Here is a 23784-nt window from a genome sequence, read left to right on the forward strand (position 1 = left end):
TTTTCTGTCCTGTTGACTAACTGATAAACACTTGTAGTTCTGTCACACCCACAGTTCTGTCGGATCATTTCTTATCTTTTAGTGTGCATGCAGTTTTTTTTTTTTTAAATTTGGAGGGATGAAAAAGTATTTCGACATGTAAAGAAAGCAGCATTAAAATGTAGACAACTGCCATGAGAATGTGACAGGGGTTGTTTTATCATTTTGTCTGGGTTGGTGGGTGGAGAACTTTTCTCCTTTAGTTTGAAGAAGAAGAAAAAAAGCAACCTATTTCAGGTTTTCCTCACAATTCCCTTTTTTTTTTTTTTAGTATGACGGTCGTCTGGCTTGCCTGCAGGCCTCGCTGCTGGCCAAGGCCTCCTTATAAGATCCTGCTTCACTTACTTCTGGGCTTTTAGATCCAAATCACTGTGTGTGTGTGTGTTCAGACTTGCTCAGAGTGCAGAATTTCTGCTAATTATGCCCTTTTATCTTTGTATGGATGATAGAGTGAATGACAAGATTTTGTTTTGAGGTTATGTGTCTGCTGCTAAGAGAATGATGCACTTTGACAGACAGGTGATCTTTATGAATTCCCTAATCTTGTGTTTACCTCTACGTGGGGCTGGTGCTGAAATCCCTGCGGGATCCCTCATTACTCGGAGGGCTTTGCCACGTACACCCGAGGCCTCTCAAACTGTTTTTCATAAGCACAGGTTGAGCGTTACACAACTTGGAGAAGATTTCCGTGCAACCTAAATGTTGCCTTTTTGAGACAATGAGCTGGCAGGCAGATGGTAATGTCTAAATGTGCAATCCTCACGGGCTGTCGGGCCCATGATGGCCTCGCAGCTCATGATCAGCACGTGATGTCAGCGTGGCCGTGGCTTGGGTAGTAGCTGCAAAGGAAAACACACTGAAGAGAAAAAAAAAAGGGTTGAGGGATAAAAGCCGATAAAACAGTCAAACTGTTTTTAAACAAATATTTTGAATCAATTCCCTCAGTTAGCCTATTATGATCTTTGTCCTGTGATTAATTATCAAGCAATTATTTTTAAAAAAAGGAGATGATGATTTTATAACAACTTGTCAAGTTAGATTGAATATCCACATTTCCCCACCACGTCCAGCAGGTGGTGCTGTTGTAATAATAAACGTGGTCCGTTTTTCTTTTTCTTTTTTTTTTTTTTAATCTGTGGCCTGTTTTGTTTTGGCCCAAAAAAAACCCATACGCTCAAAACTACTGGGTAAATAAATACACAATAAGACCAAACATCGACTTGGGTCAATTAGAGCCAGTTTTCCTTTTTTTTTTTTTCTTTTTTGGGGAAAAAAACCATTTTTTGTTCTTGTACAGGAAAAACAATTTTGTTTGTTGCTTTGTATAAAAAGACAGTTGTTTCAATATTAAACAACCCAAAGTGCTTAAAGCGCTCATGTCTGAAATCGTTACACCGCCTGGTGTGAGCTGGCTCTTTGTGTGTATTGTTTATCTGGTGTGTACACAGTCCAGTCGCCGACCTACTTAAAGTGGTTCTTTTCATATCAAGCCCACTGATGGTGCTAAAGAAATAAATAAATGCATTATCTGCCCACTGTGAGGTTGGCCGGCAAGCAATTAACTCTGCGGGAATGTAAAAAGAAAGCATCTTATGTACTGTACATCTTTCATTAGGTTCCAATTTCCCAGCTTGGTATGAAGTCTCTGCATAAAGTTCTTGGGGAAAGGAAGTTAGTCTGATTTTATATCTAATATCCTGCCGGCAAAAAATGTTTGGGTTCTCGAGGCGATTAAAAACATGTGCAGAGGATTTGAGTGGCGGCAGGGGAATGGAAGCTCTGTGGGGAGCCGAGGCTCCATGGAAGCTAATACAATGCTAGCCGTGAGGGCTAGCAACAAAACGAACAAGAAGGCAATTTGTTTTCTTTAACTTTTGATGAGTCACTTTCACGCTCGGGAATTTTACAGAGAACTTCATCGAGTCCGAATTGCAAGGTGATGAGTTTTTTTTCTTTGGTCTCACCCTGCTGCTATCCTTTCCGCAGGCACATTTGAGCTTCTGAGGAGGCAGGCGGAGAACCAAACCAACGCCATGCTGCGGCAGTCCTACGGGAACATGGCGGATCAGGTCCGAGGTCCCGTGGGCGAACTCTTCACTGACATTAGTCTCTTCCTGCTCGGGTCCGAGCTCAGCGTGGAGGACTTTGTCCAAAGATTTTTTGATTCCCTCTTCCCCATAGTATACAATAATATCATCAACCCGGGCCGTATCAATCTAGCAGCAGGCTACGCCGAATGCGTAAGGTCAGTGAGCCGCGACGTGCGGCCGTTCGGCGGGACGCCCGCTTTACTGGCCGATCAAATTGCTCGCTCCGGGCTCTCTGGCAAGCTTCTCCTCCAAGCTTTGCACCTCGGTATTGAAGTCATCAACACCACAGACCACTTGCAGTTGAGCCGCGAGTGCAGAAAGGCCTTGCTCAAGATGCATTACTGCCCCCACTGCCAGGTAAGATCTTCCGGAATCCCTCGATTGATTCCGATCCATTCCGACTGATCGTTTGTGTCACAGGGCTTGACTCAGTCCAAGCCTTGCATGGGCTACTGCCTCAACGTGATGCGGGGCTGCTTGGCGAGTATGGCCGAGATTGACATCCACTGGAGGGAATTCGTCCACTCACTGGAGGACTTGTCAGCTCGCATGCGCGGCACGCAGGATTTGGAGCAAGTGCTTCTAGGAATTCACACCTTGCTGGAGGACGCCATTGGACTTGTGCAAAGAAATGGACAACGCATTACAACACAGGTCAGAACCTCTTAGGGAAAATATATATATACGTGTATATCATATATATATATATATATACACTACCGTTCATAAGTTTGGGGTCACAAAATTGTTTGGGTGACCCCAAACTTTTGAACGGTAGTGTATATATTTATTTAGATAATTATTTATAGATTATATATATAATCTTCTGTGTAAAAAATCTTATAATATATATGTATACTTATATTCATAGATTATATATAATCTTATACAAATAGAAGATATAATTTATAATATTTTATTATAATAATATTTACACTACCGTTCAAAAGTTTGGGGTCACCCAAACAATTTTGTGACCCCAAACTTTTGAACGGTAGTGTGTATATATATATATAAATGATATACACATATACACCTGAAGTAACACATCCTCGAGATTAATACCGTGATAAAACCGAACCGTGAGATGCACAATAGATACCGTTCCAATATAGAGTTCAACTGCAATTGATTTGACCTCTCAGAATTGCATCCAACATCGCCCTCTAGCGGTTAGCCAGTGTGGCGCAGGAAATGCACATCAGATGAACCCCTGGCATCCTCAGGTGCACATCCACATTACAGACTGACGTGCTTTTGTGTTCATTGGGTGATAGGTGCACAAATTTTGCGGGCCACCTAGCAGGAAAGCTGTGCACACCACCAGCATCCAGCAAAGACTCAGCAGAGAATCCATCCACCCCAAAACATCAACCAAACCATTAAGCGACACACTTGCTGTTAAGAGAAGGTAAGCGCGGCAATCACCCACCGCAAAAAAAACAAGATCCAAAACTTTTGACGAGTAAATCATCTCTCCTTAATTTTCTAGGGACTTTCTAAACAGTCTCCGCCTCTACCGGACATACTACGGTGGCCTTGCAGATCAATTATGTGTCAGCGAACTGGCCTCTGATGACGGCGGGCTCTCCTGCTGGAACGGAACCGACCTTGTAAAAAGGTTTGAGCTGGAAGTTACTCCGATGTTGCTCGCATGGTCACCTCAGCAGAGGTTATATGTACTCTCCTACTGTGACGGCTTCAATTTGGCCTCCTTTGCACAGTGTCAACATTTTGCAGTATCCCCTTATGAGATCTTGACACCATTTGGTGACCCGTTGGGTAGAGCAAGCTGACACTGATGTCGGGTCCTTCTATTAGGCCGACATCGATCTTAGATATGAACGCTTGTAAAGTTGAGCAGACAAAGCGGCCTCCTCCACAGCATCGGTTAGCGACCTTGTCTCCGTTACATCACCGTGCTCTGTCTTATGGGCTCATTCAAGGACCACCTCGTATATCCTCAGTCCGGGTTGGTTCGCTCAGCCGTGGGTGCCGCTGAAATGCTACGGGAAGTATTTCAATTTTAGGTTCGATGCTCTCCTGTAAAGAGAAACAACCAGAGAAGCGATTTGCACTTGTTTATGTGTTGCAATGGAGCCTTTGTGAAGACTTTGCTTTGCTTAGGTTACCGTATTTTCCGGAGTATAAGTCGTACCGGCCATAAAATGCATAATAAAGAAGAAAGAGACATATACAAGTCACACCGGAGAATAAGTCGCATTTTTTTTGGGAAATTTATTTGATAAAATCCAATACCAAGAACAGAAATGTCATCTTGAAAGGCAATTTAAAATTAAAATAGAATAGGAAACAACAGGCCGAATGGTACGGTATGCTAACGTTACATAAACAAAAACAAGGAACTAAGAAGGTGCCTGACGTAACATATTAAGTTATTCAAAAAGTTGATCAAACCATCCCTGTCACTCCAAATCGTTAAATCAAACAAAATCTTCATCCTCTGTGTCACTTATAAACAACTCCGCTAACTTCTCAAGTAGAAGATGCAGCGCTTCCTTTACGTCAAACTCATCGTCAGTTGCCGTTTCAATTATTCCACAGGCCTAGAGCGCCCTCTTGCGGTTTAGTATGGAAATTATATAATGAGTTAATAATCTCACACATAAGTCGCACCCCCGGCCAAACTATGAAAAGAAATGCGATTTATAGTCCGGAAAATACGGTTATCGTCCCAAAAAAAACCCCTCAGGTCTGCATGACGTGCAGTCCCAAAGACGTAGCTTGTTTTTCAATTTGCGGGGCAGCCCATCATCCTGCTCGAAAAAGGTTTCTTTGTCGTCTTCAGCCCGCCTTCCCCCTTCCCGATAATTGCCATTAACGGCAACCTACTTGCCTCGGGTTTTCATTCTGACGTCTGTTATAAAGAGCGACAGGAGATAACGTTGATTCATTTGTCTCCGGATCCGACCGACAACGTTGCCTTACTACTTCGCCTCCGACCGTAAATGAATGGCTGGGAGTCAACACAAGCTGTGACAAATGCAATAAATAACCTCCTGCCTATGGGTCATAAGCCAACATCCACAGAGAGCCAGAGAGCGAGGGGAATAAAACTCAGCGCGGCTGATTTACAGAAGCTTAGCGAGGCCTCGGCGACCTTAAACGATTGCTTTGCTTCCCGTGTGTGTTGAAATCTCTACGTATGAGCCCGTGTTGATTCTTCTCATAACAAACGGCCGCAGAAATTACTTTATGGCCTTAAAGTAGCGCTGAGAACGGCTTTGTCTCGTTTAATAATAATAATAATAAAAAAAAAAGGAGGATGACAGAGGAAGCTGAGGTTTAAGGACGATTTAATGTACGTCCTCATCTGGCTCGCTGGTAAACAAAACAAAAAAGAACAAGCGGATAAGATCACAGGGGAGCAAAACAAACAGTTTCAGTCTGGCCGCCTTTGTGAGTGGGAGATGATGGTGTCTCACTTCACCGGAGATTTGTTCGACACGCTTTTTCCTTTTCCCTACGTGGCTCCTGGCTTTGTCCTCACATGCACTGTGACAAAATCTGTTTATTTTAAACACACTTTAGTGAGATTTGCTCAAGGCGTGCAGATAGTCAATGCCAAATACCTGCGGGGCTCGGCGTTAGCTCGGAACGTTAGCCAATTATCGCTTCTCACATGGTACGGGAGAAAAAAAATAAAATAATTCCGTCTTTGTTGTTGTGCTTTTACACGACGACACGAATAAACACATCCTATTTGGCTCCCACTTTGACAAAACCGTGCCAGGTTTTTAATACCGTAATTTTCAGAGTATAAGTCGCACCGGAGTATAAATCGCACCAGCCATAAAATGCCAAAAAAAGTGAAAAAAAAAACATATATACACTACCGTTCAAAAGTTTGGGGTCACAAAATTGTTTGGGTGACCCCAAACTTTTGAACGGTACTGTATATATTTATTTAGATAATTATTTATAGATTTTATATATAATCTTCTGTGTAAAAAATCTTATAATATATATGTATACTTATATTCATAGATTATATATAATCTTATACAAATATAAGATAATTTATAATATTTTATTCATAATATTTTATTATAATAATATTTACACTACCGTTCAAAAGTTTGGGGTCACCCAAACAATTTTGTGACCCCAAACTTTTGAACGGTAGTGTATGTATATAAGTCACTCCTGATGATAAATCGCCCCCCCACCCAAACTATGAAAAAAAACCGCGACTTATAGTCCGAAAATTACGGTAAATGGAAAACAGTTCAACTTTTAATGGATGAAAAATCATGATCTAATTTCTCATCCCCTCCAGTTCAAAAGAGGCAGAGATAGAAATAGAAGACCTCTCAGCTTTTAGAAAGAGACGTCACAAAGGTTAACACATTCCCACATGCTTTAACCATCCGTCATGGATACAACACACACACGGAAGGAATGGCTAGCAGCCATGAGCCGCCTCCTTTTTTTTTTTTGTTGCCAGTAGACACTTTCACTCACACGGCAATTATAGTGGCAAAGAAAAATAAATAAATCCACCTAACATTTTCCCCCCTCTGGAGCGACATAGATAAAGGAGTTTCCGTCTTGGGAAAAGAACTCTCACGCCCCACATTTACTTGCTAATTCCTTTTGAAGTCGGAGATCGTGTGCACAGTTTGTTACTTTATACAAAAGTATTTAAAAAAAAAAAAGTTGGCTCCTCAAGTATGTTAAGGAGTCTGATGTTTAATTCATGACGACCTCTGCTGCTTTTCCGCTGGATTTAATGCCGCTGCAGGTGCGAGTCGGCGTGTTTATATTTTCCTCAGTCTAATTTGTTTTTATGATAAAAAGCCAAGTGACCTTCCGTGCTGGAATTCAGCACCGCATCCGTCTAAACGATGCTCGCTCTTCAGCGAGGCCCCTCGTTTAACGGCTTTTGCCGCATGCTGGAGTGGTTGTCTAAGCGCTCACCTTTGACCTTTCGTCTGTCTTTGCTGTCTGGGAATTCCCCAAGAGGTTAATCACATGCTAATAAGATCCACTGTAGTGCTACCTCTTCACAACTCGCCGGGCTTTATTGCATCTCACTCTCCGGAATCTGTTATCCTCAACCCGCTGCTCGTTTGCTATTGCGTAACTGAAATGACAGTCCATAAGCCGTGCTAATAGGAACCCCCCCCTGAAGAAGCATTAAGAGCTTAGATGATCTCCAACATTTTAGATTGTCGGAACACTGAATAAAAATGACTGTCCCCCTTCAGACTCAAATAAACATCTTTGTTTGAGCGTGATCACATATCAATGTGAAGTCTTTAAATATTAATAACCCTCGCGGACAAGCTGTCATCCTATGAACCGGCTCTTCGTATTAAAGATGTAAATCTAAAAAGCTTCAGGTTTGATTCGGCCCTGCTGTAACTCGCAGTATCCAGCAGATGGCGCTATGCACTTTGTCGTGTCTACACGACCGGTCGGGCAGAGTGCTGAGACTTGTGTGCATCAGTTGCGGCATGGCGCTTCTTATCTGTGCTGTCAATGACGCTGATGGAAATCAAGCCGTACACGCAGTATGTCCAAGTCTCGCCGTCCCCTCTTGCCATTTGTTGGCAATGACGAATTGAGCTAATTCTGAACTGACGAGACACGCTTTAAAACATACGCCGTCAAATATATTATGCAGAGCTGTCCTATCAGTCACTCCACGTCTCTCCTTCCGCTGCACGGACCGTTAAATAAATGTGGTATAGAAGGCAGGGGTGTTCAATACGTGGGCCGCGGGCCAATCCCTGAGTGGCCCAGCCTACCTGAATAAATTGCATTCAACAGGTGGAGACTACCGTAATTTTCGGACTGTAAGTCGCGTTTTTTTTCATAGTTTGGGTGGGGGGGGCGACTTATACTCAGGAGCGACTTATATACATGTTTTTTTTTTGCCTTTTTCCGGCATTTTATGGCTGGTGCGACTTATACTCCGGTGCGACTTATAGTCCGAAAATTACGGTATCTCAGTTCCTGAAATTCTTATAGTGTTTGGTACTGCGAATGCAGCACTCACATCCCGACATTCCTGGAAATGTCTTTAAACAGAAGTAGCGGCAAGCTACTCGGGAAAGAACTTGTCCGTTTCAACTTTGACGAAGAAAAACCCTCCAACCGTCGATCTCCATTCGAGACAAGCGTGCACGTGTAGACGTGGTGAAAAACGAGACAGAGAGGAAGAGGGAACGTTCTCGAGGATCTCCTCCATCACGACAGCTGGCCACTGGAGATAACCACAAAACCGCCGGAGCACTTGAGAGCCGGGTGCCGCTTGGCTAGAGTTCCACTCCGACATGACCTTATATCCTGCTTGGGTTTAGTCGCGCCACTTGGCCCGAGTACCACATCCTGACCATCATCCCAAGTGACAGAATCAAGACCGAGATGGACTTCATAAGCCCCTCTTGTAAGCTCACGGGCAAGTGTGCGCCGGAGGGATAAATTTCCAATTATGAAGCCGTATCACCATTGGCTCCAGCGTGTGCGTGCAGGTGCCTTTTCCGACTCGTTTGTTTTTCGCCGTCCCGGACATTAACGAGAAACGCGCAGCGGAGCTGGGAGCTTGCCGCTATCATATTGCGGGTGACCCGGCCGGCCAAGGAGCAGAGCATTAAGAGCCAAGGCCTTATTGTCCACTGATGAGCTGTCAGGACACCCCCACACCTTGCCTGCTGTTGAGTGTCCACGCATTCTTTTCCTCAGATGTAAATCAGAATGAAAGAGGGTTGGGGTTCATTAGGGATGAACAAAGGTGGATGTTTATTGCTCTGCGAGTGGGAGCTAATTGTGTCCAATGTTTACTTTCATCAGTCCTGTATTGAATTTCATTGCTTTTAGAGCAACATGTAATTTTATATTTTAATCCCGCAAGATGACCTTGAGTGACACAAAAGCACTCAAAATAGAATGTTATTATTTTTTAAAAAAAACTTTAAGCTCATGATTGGTGCTGAAGGACAAACATTTTCCGACTGTGCATTCATAATAAAGCTGCTGCTTTCCTTGTTAACAATAGGAGAGTGCATTGCCCACGTTATTTTTTTTTCTCCTCTTTTATTGGGCAAATCAAATAAATGGCTTGCTTGGAATGAAGCGTTGAATTTCCTGCAACCGTTCCTGCTAGCTCGAGCATCTTATCAAGGGCACGACGTTCCATCTTAATGTTATGACGGCACATGGACCATACATCCATGCCGAGCCGTACTCCAGAAGAGATTTCTTTTTTTTTTTTGCAGGAAACAAACACTATCTTTGTATCATTGTCTTAGCTTATCTCGCAGCTGCAGGCTTTTGACAAGTCGTGCGTGCGGTACCTTGTGCGGCTTTGATTTGCGGCTGGTTTGTTAACTAAACATGCTTCCCATTTACTTAACACTGAGTGAAAAATGGAGTCGTCATTAAACATTCATTACTGGGGCGAATTGTCTCAGCTTTACGCGGTGGAAGACGATTCGGGATGTGTGGGAAGGTCAGCTGACTGTTATCGACTGCAACCTTTATGGCCGGCCGGCCGTGTGTTGTTTGTTATTGATTCCTTTTCAACAAATGAAAGACAGATCCTTATCTCACATATTTTCTCTGTGTTGCTTGCAAAGAGTCACTCGAGGTCCAAGCCGCCTCTATGAAAGGGCGCTAAAGAGGAAATCCACCTTTTAGCTCTTGACCTAACTGCAGGCAAAGTGTTAATGTCTTCTCATTAATCTCACCTCTGAGTCCCCAAATAAACCCAAATATTTTTTGTGGGGGGACATAAAAGATAAACCGCAACAATCCCTGTGACCGGAATTTGCTCCTCATCACTGCAATGTTGTCATGTGGTTTCCATGGGGACCACGCCGGTCTCTGTGGGGCGGGAAAAAAAAAAGTTTCACCTTCTCCGTGACAGCTAAGATAAACGAGCAGGGTCCAGGGAGGAAGTTAGCGCAAACATGCATCTCTGCCCACTGGCCCGTGCTCATTGGCTCCCTCCCGCCGACTTATTTACCTTCATGTTGGCAGAATGTGGGAGTGAAGCTTGAAGGGGAGGTGCCAGTCGTTTGTGTGTACGAGGGCGTGACGCCCGATTATTGTCTGCGCCGCCGTCAACAACCTTGAACTGCGATAAAGGAAAGAAAAAGCCCCCCCCCCCCCGTTGTGTCCCAGATGATGTCACCTTCAGCTAATGAAGGCGATGATGATGTGCGTGAGCGCCGCGTCCGTTCACCATCTGCTTGGTTCCGCTATGGTGGAGCTGTCCCCCCCCCCGACGATGCTGCCGTTAGGAGTCCGATGTCTGGGGGGACTTTAGTGGTATTAGTGGAGAATAACATATAATCGTAAAATGATAATCGTTATCAAATAATTGTTTGAGGATCGTAGTTTGCGTTATTTCACAATGATTTAAAAAAAAAAAATATGCTGAGACTACCGTAATTTTCGGACTATAAGTCGCACCAGAGTATAAATCGCACCAGCCATAAAATACCCAAAAAAGTGAAAAAAAACCCCATATATATGTATATAAGTCGCTCCTGAGTATAAGTCGCCCCCCCCACCCAAACTATGGAAATAAAACGCGATTTATAGTCCGAAAACTACGGTAATTAAAACTATTTGAATTAAAAAAACGTCAAAAAAACTATCAACTAATCGTTTGAGGATCGTAGTTTGCGTTATTTCACGATGATCTTTTTTTAAAAACAAAAATGACGAAACTAATTAAAACGATTTGAATTAAAAAACGTCAAAAAATTCAAAACTATCAACGAATCGATTGAGGATCGTAGCTTGCGTTATTTCGCAATGATTTAAAAAAAAAAAAAAACTAATGCTGGAACTAAAACTATTTGCATTAAAAAGATGTCAAAACAAATTCAAAACTATCTTGAAAAAAAAAAAGATGCTAATGAGGGCCTGCAACGTGTTTTGCACCATCTTGGCACAATTATTTTTACAAAGCAACCTTGAGATAAATACAGCAAAAACAAAACACAAGAAATTATAAATCCATGAAAAACAAAAGTCATCAAAACACCAAATTAGTTGGAGTCCTCCACACTTCAACGTTTCTCGTGAGATCTTAAAATACAGCCTCGCCTAAAAGCAAATATACTCGGTGCCAAATGGGATCAATTCCTCTCCCATGGTGACAAGTGCTGTCATTTTGTGTGCTTCTTGAAAAAAAGAGCCATCTTGAATTTGTACATGCGTGCAAGCTGCCGTGACTGACAGGTGCTTGACCCCGGCTGCCGAGCGGAGTGTAAAAGGCAACTGAGGCAGATCCTACGATAACATCAGGTGACCTTTCAGATCAGCTCAAACGCTTAGTCTCCACGGGGTTTCTTGCCTCCTTTTGACAAATCTTGACTTTTTTTTTTTTAGCCGGCGCCGCCGCCGCTCACTCTGTCGCTTTTTCTTTGTGTCTGGCGAGATGTTTGCCGCCTGTATCAGATCCTGAGGTAATTTACTGGCAGCGATAAGGATGTGGCGCACACAGTCTTCCATTACGGTCCACTCTGTCAGGGCAATTGGAGACCTACAGGACAGAAGTAAAATCGGGCGCTGGATAAAACGGTTACTTGCGGTGAAAATGATGAGGCTAAATTCAGTGGAAGTGGAATTGATAGGAGGAACAATAAATAGTGATGTTTGTATTTTAGCCGTACTTCTTTTAGTAGCTGCAATTTGAGTGAGGTATTTTTAGAGGTGGCGAAATTCATCGATTCATCGAAGACGAATCCGAATTTTGTCAATCCAATTCAAAATCATTCAGCCTCTCAATAGTCATCATTTTCCCGATTCCCGATATATTTTTTGCGCCACCGTGAGCTCTTTCGTCCCTTCTTCAGACAGCCCAGGGTCGCTACCTCGTGAAAGAGCCTTGCCGCCGTGGAGCCTAAATCAAGATCCTAAATCAGAGCGCCATGAATCATGTCAACGGCGGTGCTAAAGAAGAGCGATGACACCATCTGTGGTAACATATGAAGAGCTAACACAGTCGCAGCGGTGTTGACACGAGCTGAAGCGGCGCAAAGAGGTTGTGAAGATACGCGTTTCCGCCGCCTGCCGTGCCTGGAAACCGTCTTCGGTCAGAAACGAGCCAGGCGGAATTAGTTGGCCCACCGTTGCATTTGTCACTGTGACATTTTGAAAATTGCGTGCGGGAATGTGGTTTTAGTTTTAGGATGTCGCCAGCAACATGTTTATAGTCAAGATCCGATGTCAAGGTCCCCGATTTATTTTCAAACTAATAACCCCAAATTGATTTCCAAAAAAGCTGATAAGGATTCATTATAATCGGAGAATTAAATTAAAATTAAATACCAATTAAATTAAAAACCAAAATTCTTTAAAAAAGGATAAAGATTGATTATAATCGGAAAATCTGAAAACTAAATAAAAATTCAATTAAGTAACCCCAAAATTCTTCAAAAAAATATGAGAAAAATTCATTATAATTGGAAAATCGGAAAATTAAATGAAAAAAAAAATAAAAATAATGATAATAAAAACGTAAATTATCTGGCCTTGCACCTGAGGAGTCCAAGCAATTTTCGGGGGGGGGAGTCCCCCTGCCCCCCGCCCCCTTCTAGCTCCGCCAGTGACTCCAGTCTCTTGGCACTGCTATATTATTCTCCTTGAAGAAAGACTAAACCTGAAGTGAAGACACACTACTTCATAGCCAGCCCTCTGGCTTGCTATCCACAAACTGATCCAATAAATTGCCTTATCCAACTTGTAGGAATGCGTCGTCCCACCCTGAGGCCTTGCGTTGCTTTCTACGAGGCTGTTGCTGATTTTGAAGCGCGACAACAGCGCGGCGCATTGTTAAGCGCTTCGTTTAATGAGAAGCCGTGATGGAGAAGAACCCATCTTCCGCTCGTAAATTATTTTCGTCTTTGCAGTCGCTGACAGCTAGAAGGTGAAATCCTTTCGCTGTGAGAATTTATACCTAACAAGCCAGCGCATCACGACATGTGTTAATAGGGATCAACGCAATTCAAGTGAAAGCGTGCACAAAGCGTGATCCGTCTTTGTAAAATGGAGCCCTGAGCCCAAACAACATTCAGCACCGGATAGCGTTTTGGTGAATATAAATAGACGTAAGGGCTCTTTACCCTCGCACTCCAATACAATTGGCCGTAGAAAGACGGGGAGATAGTGTGGGAGCATCAAAAATGAAGGGAGAGCTCGGCGACGTGATCAGTCGGCTATAAAATCGACTCGGACCAAGTGCTTTTACATTCTCTCGCTGTCAAAGATTGCTGATATAACACGATGGCAAAATGTTAAACACCCTCGCTGCATTGAATCTATTTTGCCGTTAACTGTTTTGCTGTATAAATCAAAGTAATGTCTGAAATCGGAAAATGTCCATTACTAAACGATGAATCGATTATTAAAATACGTTTGATAATCCATTTGTTGTCAGAAGAGACTTGATATCTTGAAAAATCAAATGAGACCCTCGGATCATCTTGGCGCCATCGTTCATGATACTATTTGGATTTTTGCAGCCGCCGCAATGACGAGATTGGGATTATTCCAGGACGAGATTCTTGTTCGGTGCTGTTGTATGTATGTATTGTACCTGGCTTTAATAAGCGCTCTAGTTTTCCCACGGCTTACTAATAATAGTTTGCTCACACAGCCGTGGAAACTACCGAGACCACCCACTGTTTTTGTCTCTTTCCTGTTCATTTTAAATGACAGCCAAACTTTTACAGACAGGTTCCATTTTTTTCCATTTACCTTCAAATGCAGGCATTTGCATCTCATGCTGTTTTTTTTTTTTTTTTAATAAATTACTGATGAATCAGACAGTGACCCACCGTAGGCGGCGTAGAAGGCGCCTTCAAAATCTATTTGCTCTTCTTATTTCCCTAAAAAAAAAAAAAAAAACTTAATGATTGCATCTTTATTTGTCCCACGATTCGAGAAGTCTCGTTGTTTATGCGTGTTTACAGAACAGGCTATGAATTCATAATCAGCCTCTCACTGTTTACTTTTGCATTTCCATGAGGCAGGTGTTGAAACTTGGATAAGCTTGGTCAATGATTGAAGATGGCAAAGATGTCTAAGCCTCTTAAATTCTGTGCCGGAGGGGAAAAATGTTTTTCATCAGAATGACAGTTTGCTTAATCTGCTCTGGATTGAGACTAAAGTCTTACTACATGGGATTCAGAAGGATATTTTTCTGCATACCAGAAATGAAAACTTTCTACCGGATGAAGAAGTGTAAAGAAAACACGACGAGGAGTGATGTCGTCATGAAATCACCGACTCGTCTTTTATGGTCTGCCCTGCTCTTAGCACATCTGCTTAATGATTGCCCGTACGGGACATTAACATCTTTAAAAATTCCCTCTGTCTGTGCCCATCTGCTTTTATGAGCCCATTGTAGCTCCCGGATAGCCAACGTTTCCATTTGTCCTTATTACCTACCATAAAAGTGCAGTATTTAAAAGGCGTTCTAAAAATTCCATGGCTATTTGACGACGTCCGATATCTCGTTGGCATGATGCAGTGGTGCGTTTGCACACCGAGCCGCTCGCCGTTGCGGGCAAATTATCAGTTTAATATAACATTCTTTTTATTGCTTGACTCTACGATGATAACGGAGGGTTGTGTGGAGGGTGAGGTGATTTGGAGGATCTGTAAGATGGCCCAAAATACAAGTTTGGAAAGGTCAGGTGGTTTTGCGTCATCTGGTTCAGACCACAGTACGGGAAGTTTTGAATCTGAATTGGAAGGGAGATAACAAATGTGGTGACGTTTTGAAAATCCTCATTTTCGTACACTAAGACTTAAGACTCGCTGTGGGTGTTTAGTAGCGGAATTTCCGCCAAGCCTACAGCAGAAGGGTCTTGAAGAGGCGCCTGGCAGAAAATCTGGTGGAAGAAAGTCAATCGACATCTTCCGCCTGCTTCGACCACATCCAAGGGGGACAACTGGTCCAATGCGACTTACCGTTTTTTTCCGTGTATAGTGCGCAAAATTTAACGAATTTATTGTCCTAAAATCTGGGGTGCGCATTATACATGGGTACAAAATTTTTTTAATTTTTTTTAAAAAACATTTTTTTTTTTTTTTTTTTTTTTAGAAAACAAAACCAACAACAGGACTGACCGACAAAGTCGTGGAACAAAAAGACAGGGTGACATTACCAAAGACAGGAACAGAAAGCAAACAGACATCATGACAGTAACACATGTAATGATCCGACGGTGAGCGAGGGGCAGACAGGACTTAAATACAAAACACGTTACATCGATTGAGGTGACAGGAAGAGAGGGGTGACGCGAACAGAAACTATGGCAACCTAGACACATAGCAAAACTGGGGACGAGACGTGACAAATGTCCCTCGAAATGAAACTTGAAATCACCAAGTTTTGGTTTCCAAGGGTGTTTTTATTCCTCTTCAACGTCTCTCCCATACAGAGCCGCCTTTTTCACGTCCGCACGCCTCTTTCCCGTGCGCGCAAGCGCGGTGGTGCGTTTATGGGCAGTCGGAGAAATCAACGCCAACAAAAAAAATTACATCCAGCCTAGTTAAGACCATACCAAAGACTCTAAAAATGGGACCCATTGCCTCCCTGCGTGTGTGACGATCATTGGGCCTAAAAGAAATAAATAAAAAATTCATAAAAATTGGGTGCGTATTATACATGGGTACAGGCTTTTTTCCAGCATCAGCATGCCATTTTTAGGGTGCGTATTATACATGGGGGCGCACTATACACGGAAAAAAACGGTATTTCATTTATAAATATGTAATCAGTCGACATCAAGATTGCAGTCATTTCACGTATTTATTAATTAATTAATGTATTTATTATTATTTTCCATTCTCATTATATATTATTACATTTTATATATACACGTGTATTATATATATATATATATATATATATATATATATATATATATATATATATATATATATATATATATATATATATATATATATATATATATATATATATATATATATATATATATATATATATATATATATATATATAATACATATATATTATTCGTTATTATTATTCTTTATTATTATTATTTTATTAATGATATTATTCTCTGATTATTATTATTTCATTTAGCAATTTTTATTTATTTATTGCCGACGACTGCTCCTCTGCAGTGTTCCTAATAAAGATGGAGTGTTGCGCTCTCACTGTAAACTGCTGCTGTAAAAAACATGAACGAGCATAGTCAGAAAAGAAGACGGTAACAATTACCTAAGACTTCAATTGTTAAAAGCCCTAATTGGAAATAAAAATGTTCCGCTTTATCATTAGCCCCCTATTTAGTGGACGTATCTGTAATTAATCCATCTAAGTAATATGAGAGAGCTCTGACAGCTCAGTAATTACCGATTCCCGTCACCAAAGCGCAATTACCTGCTGACCGACTCGCACTTGCTTTTAATTCAAGCCGGCACTTTACCGAAACTGCTCCGTGTGGAAAATTCCACGTTGATGCGCTTGCACGAGCCAATAGCACTTGGAGGCTTACGGCTTTTGGTGTAATTGGAACAAACATGCTAGTCGGGTGTTAGGGGATCCATTTTTGCGAGAGGATTCACTCAGCCGTGCTGTGTTAGTATCTGTGTTGTCGCTGCTGTCATTAACATCTCACGCAAGCACACCATTTTTTTTTTAAATATTCTATTCGATGAAACTTTGTGAGTTATAAAACGTTGGAATTTCAAGTCACGTATAAATCGAATCAACATGCGCGTACGATGGCCTTTTTTGTCTCGACAGAATCTAATTTGATTTACTCTAAGTTTGTTTAGAGTGTGATGCATGAGTGATTTCTACTTGCCTTAATAAGGATTCCCTCTTGAGAATAAAATCACGGACTGACACGTCCTTCCTCGCAGGCTTCATTTCATTTCCGCATCGTTTTTCTCCCTTCAAGGTTCCGAAAAGCATCCCCTGACAATCTCTCCCTATTCAACCTAGCATGGATCATGACAACCAAATAAGATTTCAGATTCCCAGATATAAAAATACGCCATTGGGCATTTATGAATGACCTTTTTTGTACTCTACCGTGTAATGTCGAATTTATTTGTGCCAGTGACTGAAAAGCGTGTCATGTCAGCATCAGTTTTTCTCCGCTAGTATTTGCTCAAATGAACTCTTCCATCTGAGGGTTCCGCTCGGTGAGTTAGAAAGGAGCATCAAAAATACATCCGTACAAGGCAGACATGATGACAGAATTTGAATTCTCCCACCCATATTCTCTTTTAAATAAATTAGACACCTTGCTTCCTGGGCTTGATTTATTCATAAAGTCTTCTCTTGACCTCCAACTGGCTTCAAGTCACTCTCGTTTGTTAGCGACTCAGCACGGATTTGCGATTTTCGCGGCGCTAACAATACTTTAGCATCTCGCTGGACTTGCATATGCGACGTTTTTGTTTTGATCTATTCATTGTATTTGATTTTATGCGGGAGTTTGAGTTATGTGTAAATAATGTCACGGTTATCACGGCTGGAAAGACCGAGACCTTGGGGGAAATGAAATCTTCTTACCGAGCAATAACAGCATGGAGCTGCTTTCAAATAAGGATTAATGTGGCATCTAAAAGCATCAAGGTGTACATCATAAGTGGTAATTTCATCCAGTGTACTCGCTGCGCGTTTTATATTCAAGTGTGATCATAAAAAACATCCGCACGGCTGTAGAGTAGCGGCGGAAGACATCGTGCCGTGATTGGTTCACTTTACAAATCCTTTTTTAGCCCCGGGATGTCACGGCAATTGAATGACATCATCGCCTGTGAGCGCCTTGCGAATAGTAATGATTTTTATTATTGATATCCAAAGAGGGTCAGCGACGATGGTTTCATTTATGTCGTGGGCCCGTCTGTCAATCATTTTCTTGTCTTCACAGCTACACTCTTCGCGTGGTGGGAAACGGTATCAAGGCTCAAGCCGACAACCCCGAGGTCAAAGTCAAAGGAGCCGACCCTGTGATCCATCAAATCATAGACAAACTCAAGCATATCAATCAGGTAGGCGAAACAAGACTTTGCTGTTTTACAACTACTGGCAAGAGTTGAACCTAGCCTAGCTTCACTAAGCGTCCAACAACGCCGAAGCTTCTCTCGCGTGCACAGTAAACAAGGAAACGATAGCCACGGCTGCTACGTTGGTAGCTTTGCTTAGTCGTCATCGAGCGACCTTTCGTGAAAATCCCGACATTTTCCCCAAATTTCCAATGGACACCACTTCCCTGATGGTTACCGTAATTTTCGGACTATAAGTCGCAGCGGAGTATAAGTCGCACCAGCCATAAAATGCCCAAAAAAGTGAAAAAAAAAACATATATACACTACCGTTCAAAAGTTTGGGGTCACAGAATTGTTTGGGTGACCCCAAACTTTTGAACGGTAATGTAAATATTATTATAATAAAATATTATGAATTAAATATTATAAATGATATCTTATATTTGTATAAGATTATATATAATCTATGAATATAAGTATACATATATATTATAAGATTTTTTACACAGAAGATTATATATATAATCTATAAATAATTATCTAAATAAATATATACACTACCGTTCAAAAGTTTGGGGTCACCCAAACAATTTTGTGACCTCAAACCTTTGAACGGTAGTGTATGTATATAAGTCGCTCCTGAGTATAAGTCGCCCCCCCACCCAAACAATGAAAAAAACCGCGACTTATAGTCCGAAAATTACGGTAATACATTTATGATTCCTTCATATTATCAGGTACACAACAAATTGGGCACATAATATGATGTGCTGGGGCAGATCTTGCCCCCGGGCCTCGGGTTTGACATGAATGCTCATTATTGTCCATCTTGAGTGTCTCTCTTACGGCTCAGCGTTCGTCTCTTGATTAGCAAAGAGCTGATTGGCATCTCTTTAGGACACACAAGCGTCATTTCATTTCAACCTTCCATCCCGATGATGTAAATCTGCTGCATGTGGCGTAAACAAGGGCCAGACAAGCGGCTTCAATCCGAGTCCATACGAGCTCAAGACAAATAGAGCCCTGACGATAAATTGCCGATCGCATACCGTCTTTTGTGTTGTAAAATGCCGACGCCATTCAATGAAATGTCAATTTATCGTTTGCGCGAGTCGGGCCGTGTAAAATGGCGTGTTTGTGCGGGTTAATGGCAGGCCAGCCCAAACATCAATTACATATACCAGTGCACATTCTCATTCCGTTATACGCGTGAACGAGTCGGCGCTCCATATAGCGTAACGTCTGCGTAAATCATTTTATTTGGACCTTAGGAAGAGAAGAAACGTGTATTAGTGTATAAATGGCACGTTTGCATGTTCCGCTCTGAATTATGGCTGCCGGTCAATAATGTGATGATATTAAAGAGAGCGGCGCTAGCTGGTTTTATTAGAAGAGCGACGCGTCTGTTTGACATTTCCACCGCTATGTTCTTTATTTCTTTTCTCCGCGACCTTGACGGGTCGGCCGCGTAGTAAAGGTGAGCGCTTTCTCTAAACCCAAATGGAAAGCTCTCATTGTTATTCCGCCGGCGAGACAACTGGGCAGAGGCGGAACCCAGCAAATAGAAATGCAGCTATTGACAAATTCATCATGCAACTGTGGATTTCATCACGGGGGCTCATCAGCAGTTCTTTCTTATGAATTATTTGTCCGCCGCTCTCCTGTCCTCTTTTCTTGATGCGGTAAAGCCCATCAAGAATCTCCAGGCAGGTTCTGTCCCCGTGTCTCTCAATCATAATCAGGGCCAGGCAGCTTCTCACCCGCTCTGCCTCTGAATTATTCACCAGTCATTGATGTGCTGGTTGACCAGCAGTTTTTCTTGTGAATTATTCATGTCTCCTCCCTTCCTGCGAAAGATTAACACTGGGAATGTATTTGCACTTTATTTGTTGTGGTGGCGAATGTGCGTGGAAAATTACAATATCTGACAGCAATGAAATAGTCAGATGGCTGCTATAAATCTCCCTTGTAGAATTATCCAGCTTTGGAGGCAAATTTATGGCAGCTGCTTCATTGGAGTGTTTCATGACTTCATTTTACTTTCTCAAAAATGATTCATTATGTTTGGGATGGGGCAAAACAATGGCAAACTTTTGTAAGTTTCAACACCGAAACCACAACATCGACTGAATATGGTGACAAATGATTCATCGAGTTTATTCGTAAGGCCTTGAGCTTTGGAGGTTTAATTTGTTGTTGAAATATTTGATGAGTTTTTTTTTTTTTTAAATGATCAACTAATCAAAGACTCGAATAATAAAATTGTTGAAATTTCCGTCCCGTTATACAAAACATGATGTGACTCAAACACTAATTACAAAAATAAATCAATCATATTCAACTCAGAAAATAAGCAAAAATCAATAATAATAATTTTTTTTCATTGACTCTCAAATACAATTTAGTTTTTTAAATAGTGTTTTATAATGATCAACTAATCAGTGATTCGGATGAAATAAAATATGGAAATTTCCATCCCTTTATCCAAAACATGACGTGACACAAACACTAACTATAAAAATAAATTCACTCAGAAAATAGGCAAAAATCATCAGAATATTAATTTGGTGCTTAATATTTTAATATCATGTTTCCACCTGTCGGTTGTCGACATTTGTTTGCCTTTTTTTTCTAGATTTATAAATACATACCGTAATTTTCCGACTATAAGTCGCGTTTTTTTTTCATAGTTTGGGTGGGGGGGGCGACTTATACTCAGGAGCGACTTATATACATATATATGTTTTTTTTCACTTTTTCGGGCATTTTATGGCTGGTGCGACTTATACTCCGGTGCGACTTATACTCCGAAAATTACGGTACTTGATTATTCCATATTTATTAGTATAGCAGTGAAAAGTTTCAATGGCAACTTTTTGTACCTTGCCATATTGTTCTAGTCGTGGCGCTCTGGGCTGCACATGGTCCTAATAAACACCCTGTCAGCACTCCTGCTGCGATGAGGAAAATGCAAAATGATAGCGTGCGTCCCGGGAGTCGACTCTCATCCTGACACTTTTCTCCTCTGGCAAGCAAATGTGGTCATTGTGCACCTTCTTCCCCCCCCCCCCCCTCTTGCTTCCTCCTATTTACAGATGGGAGGATGTGGTCAACAACAGTGCCATTGTATAAAATGGAGAACATATTACTTTTCTCCATGAGGAAAAAAGCTAATATAAAGTTAATCTGGTCATTTTGCAAATATATTCAGAATGATTTGAATTCTCAAATGTTGTTTTCGCTCCTTAAAGAGTGAGAAATGAAGATGTTTGCGCTCCAGCTGCATTTTGCCAGCAAACGGCTGACTCCGCGCTTGCCAGTCTCGCCTTGCCAAATCTGCCAAATCATTTTCCGTGATGGAGCTCATCACAAATATTTCTATGGCCCAGCGAGTCCAAATGTCCAAAAGCATTTACTCATGCATCTGTTTCAATTAAAATTTTAAATGCCAAAAAGGTATTTATAAAATCAAATCCAGTTTGGTTAGAATTAGCTTGTCCCTATGTCAATTCGAAAATGATCCTTTTTAGCGGTGATGTCATTTTCGAGTTGGTGTTGAATAAAAAAACAAATCCCCGTCCAGTTCGACGATTCGCATCTGGTGTGGACGCGTGTTGAAAGATAATTTGAACCAATGCGTGGGTCAGTAACTCAGATTGTCCATTCAGGTTCCTTGCATGTCAATACGCTAATTGGGGTCAACTATGATGAACGCGCACCTCGGTTTAGAACAAACGAATATCTCGTTAAATATCACAAAGACGAATGACGGAACGAATTAGTTGCCGATCTGCCACGCCATTCATTATTGTGTCTGGCTAAATAAATGTTTGAGCTTGGAAATGCTAATATTCTCCAAAGCGTGTCCAAAACGTGTGCGGTCTGATTGCTTTGTCTCACTATGATCTCCTGAAACAGATGGACGCCACGTTTGAGCAGATGTTCGCCAGACACGACTAAACGTAGCATGAACACTGCTTATTCAGAAAAAAATAAATATCCAATGCAATGTTGTGCTTATTGCATCTATGTATGAGTATTTTCCTGCGCATCATTTCCAAAGTGCTTGATTGTTCTCCAAGCTTGTCGCTGATGAGTGGTAAAGAGAGCACTCATCCTGAGCGTATCCGTGACACTGTTGCTCTCTTGTAGCAAAGCACCACAGTAAACTAATTAAAATGATGCAATAGCTTTGTGATCAGCATAAAGCTTGCATTATGATACCATCGGAATAGGGACGATTTCCGCAGTCCCCAGGCAGGCCGATACATAAAGAAAATAAAACATACAGATACCGTATTTTCCGGAGTATAAGGCGCACCGGACTATAAGGCGCACCTTCAATGAATGGCCCAAATTTTGTCCTTATATAAGGCGCACCGGACTATAAGGCGCACCATTAATGCATCATGTCAGATTTTTAATCCAAATCAAATCATTCCCCATTTAATCTTTTTTATTTCAACTTCAAACGCAACAAATGACTTTATAATCACAAAATAATGATCCATAGTCTTTTTGATCCATGATTCATAGTCTTCAGCGGGCCACTTATGATCGATTTCATGACACAATGCTTCGGGCCAGTTTCAATTTAGGAATTTGGTCCATATATAAGGCGCACCGGACTATAAGGCGCACTGTCGGCTTTTGAGAAAACGCCTTATAGTCCGGAAAATACGGTAAGTGCATAAGAAAGAAAATATAATATACAATATAAGTTACACAAGGGAAATACTGTATCCTTTCTGAAGCAACCAAAATATAAAAAGGCGGTGAGGGGTGGTAAACAAACACGCCAAAAAACACAACAGATGAAAAGCTTTTCTTTTTCTTGTTGAACTTGTTCAGCATGAGCCAATAAATTGTTCTTGCGGGATGAACCAATGCTCGTCCATCCGTCTGTTTGAGTTAGCTGGAGCGTGTTTGATCTGCTGCGCTTTCACATTTTCTTTTTGTTTGGCTTCCTTCCGATTTCGTGTCATCAACGTCGCGCCACGTACGCCTCGTGTAAATATTAGACGTGATATGTGTGCACGGGATAATGTATAGTCAATCTAAATACGGAATGTTAATGTTGTACTGTAGGCAGTCAAATATGTCTTCATGAGATGATTGCAGAAGAAGTCAAACAACTTTTTTGCTCCACTAGCTACTTCAAGGGAAATCCATTCCTAAACTGGGAACGTTGGACCAAATTGAAACAGGAAGCGGAGATGCAGAAGGACATTACAGCGGCGACTGCGACGATGAAGATGGTTGTGACGGTTCAGCTGGCGGAGAGGTCAAGAAGAACATCCAGAAAGTCTCCAAATGTGAGCAACCTCTTTTAATGTCACTGAACAACAAGCTTGTCGTTTTTTTTTTTTGCAGGAACAGCAACAAAAATAGTTAACTTAAATTACAAAAAAAATGATCAATTAGTTTCTCTTCACACATCACCATATCTACCTGCTTGCATGATTCAAATTCAAAATCCGGTGAAGCGTGTTGGAAGTAAATCTGCATAATAATCCATCTTAATAAGAGTCATCCTAGACTGCAGTTTATGACACCCATAATAATAGTCATGGAAGATAATAGCTTCAATGGGGGCATTAAGGCAATCAAGATCCGTTATCGAAAAAAAAAA

The 23784-nt window shown here is 41.6% G+C and overlaps 1 protein-coding gene across 1 annotated transcript in view; it reads left to right on the plus strand.

Annotated features, from left to right (window-relative positions):
• gpc5a (glypican 5a) overlaps positions 1-23784 on the plus strand; it is a 55537-nt gene that overhangs the window by 9102 nt on the left and 22651 nt on the right. Inside the window, exons 3-8 of the mRNA XM_061276303.1 lie at positions 2026-2486; positions 2550-2783; positions 3407-3540; positions 3622-3750; positions 18035-18155; positions 23305-23467. Coding sequence (XP_061132287.1) covers positions 2026-2486; positions 2550-2783; positions 3407-3540; positions 3622-3750; positions 18035-18155; positions 23305-23467 — 1242 coding nt within the window. The remainder of the gene's footprint in view (positions 1-2025; positions 2487-2549; positions 2784-3406; positions 3541-3621; positions 3751-18034; positions 18156-23304; positions 23468-23784) is intronic.

The sequence above is a fragment of the Syngnathus typhle genome, linkage group LG4, assembly GCF_033458585.1.
Source record: "Syngnathus typhle isolate RoL2023-S1 ecotype Sweden linkage group LG4, RoL_Styp_1.0, whole genome shotgun sequence".
NCBI classification, from domain to species: domain Eukaryota; kingdom Metazoa; phylum Chordata; class Actinopteri; order Syngnathiformes; family Syngnathidae; genus Syngnathus; species Syngnathus typhle.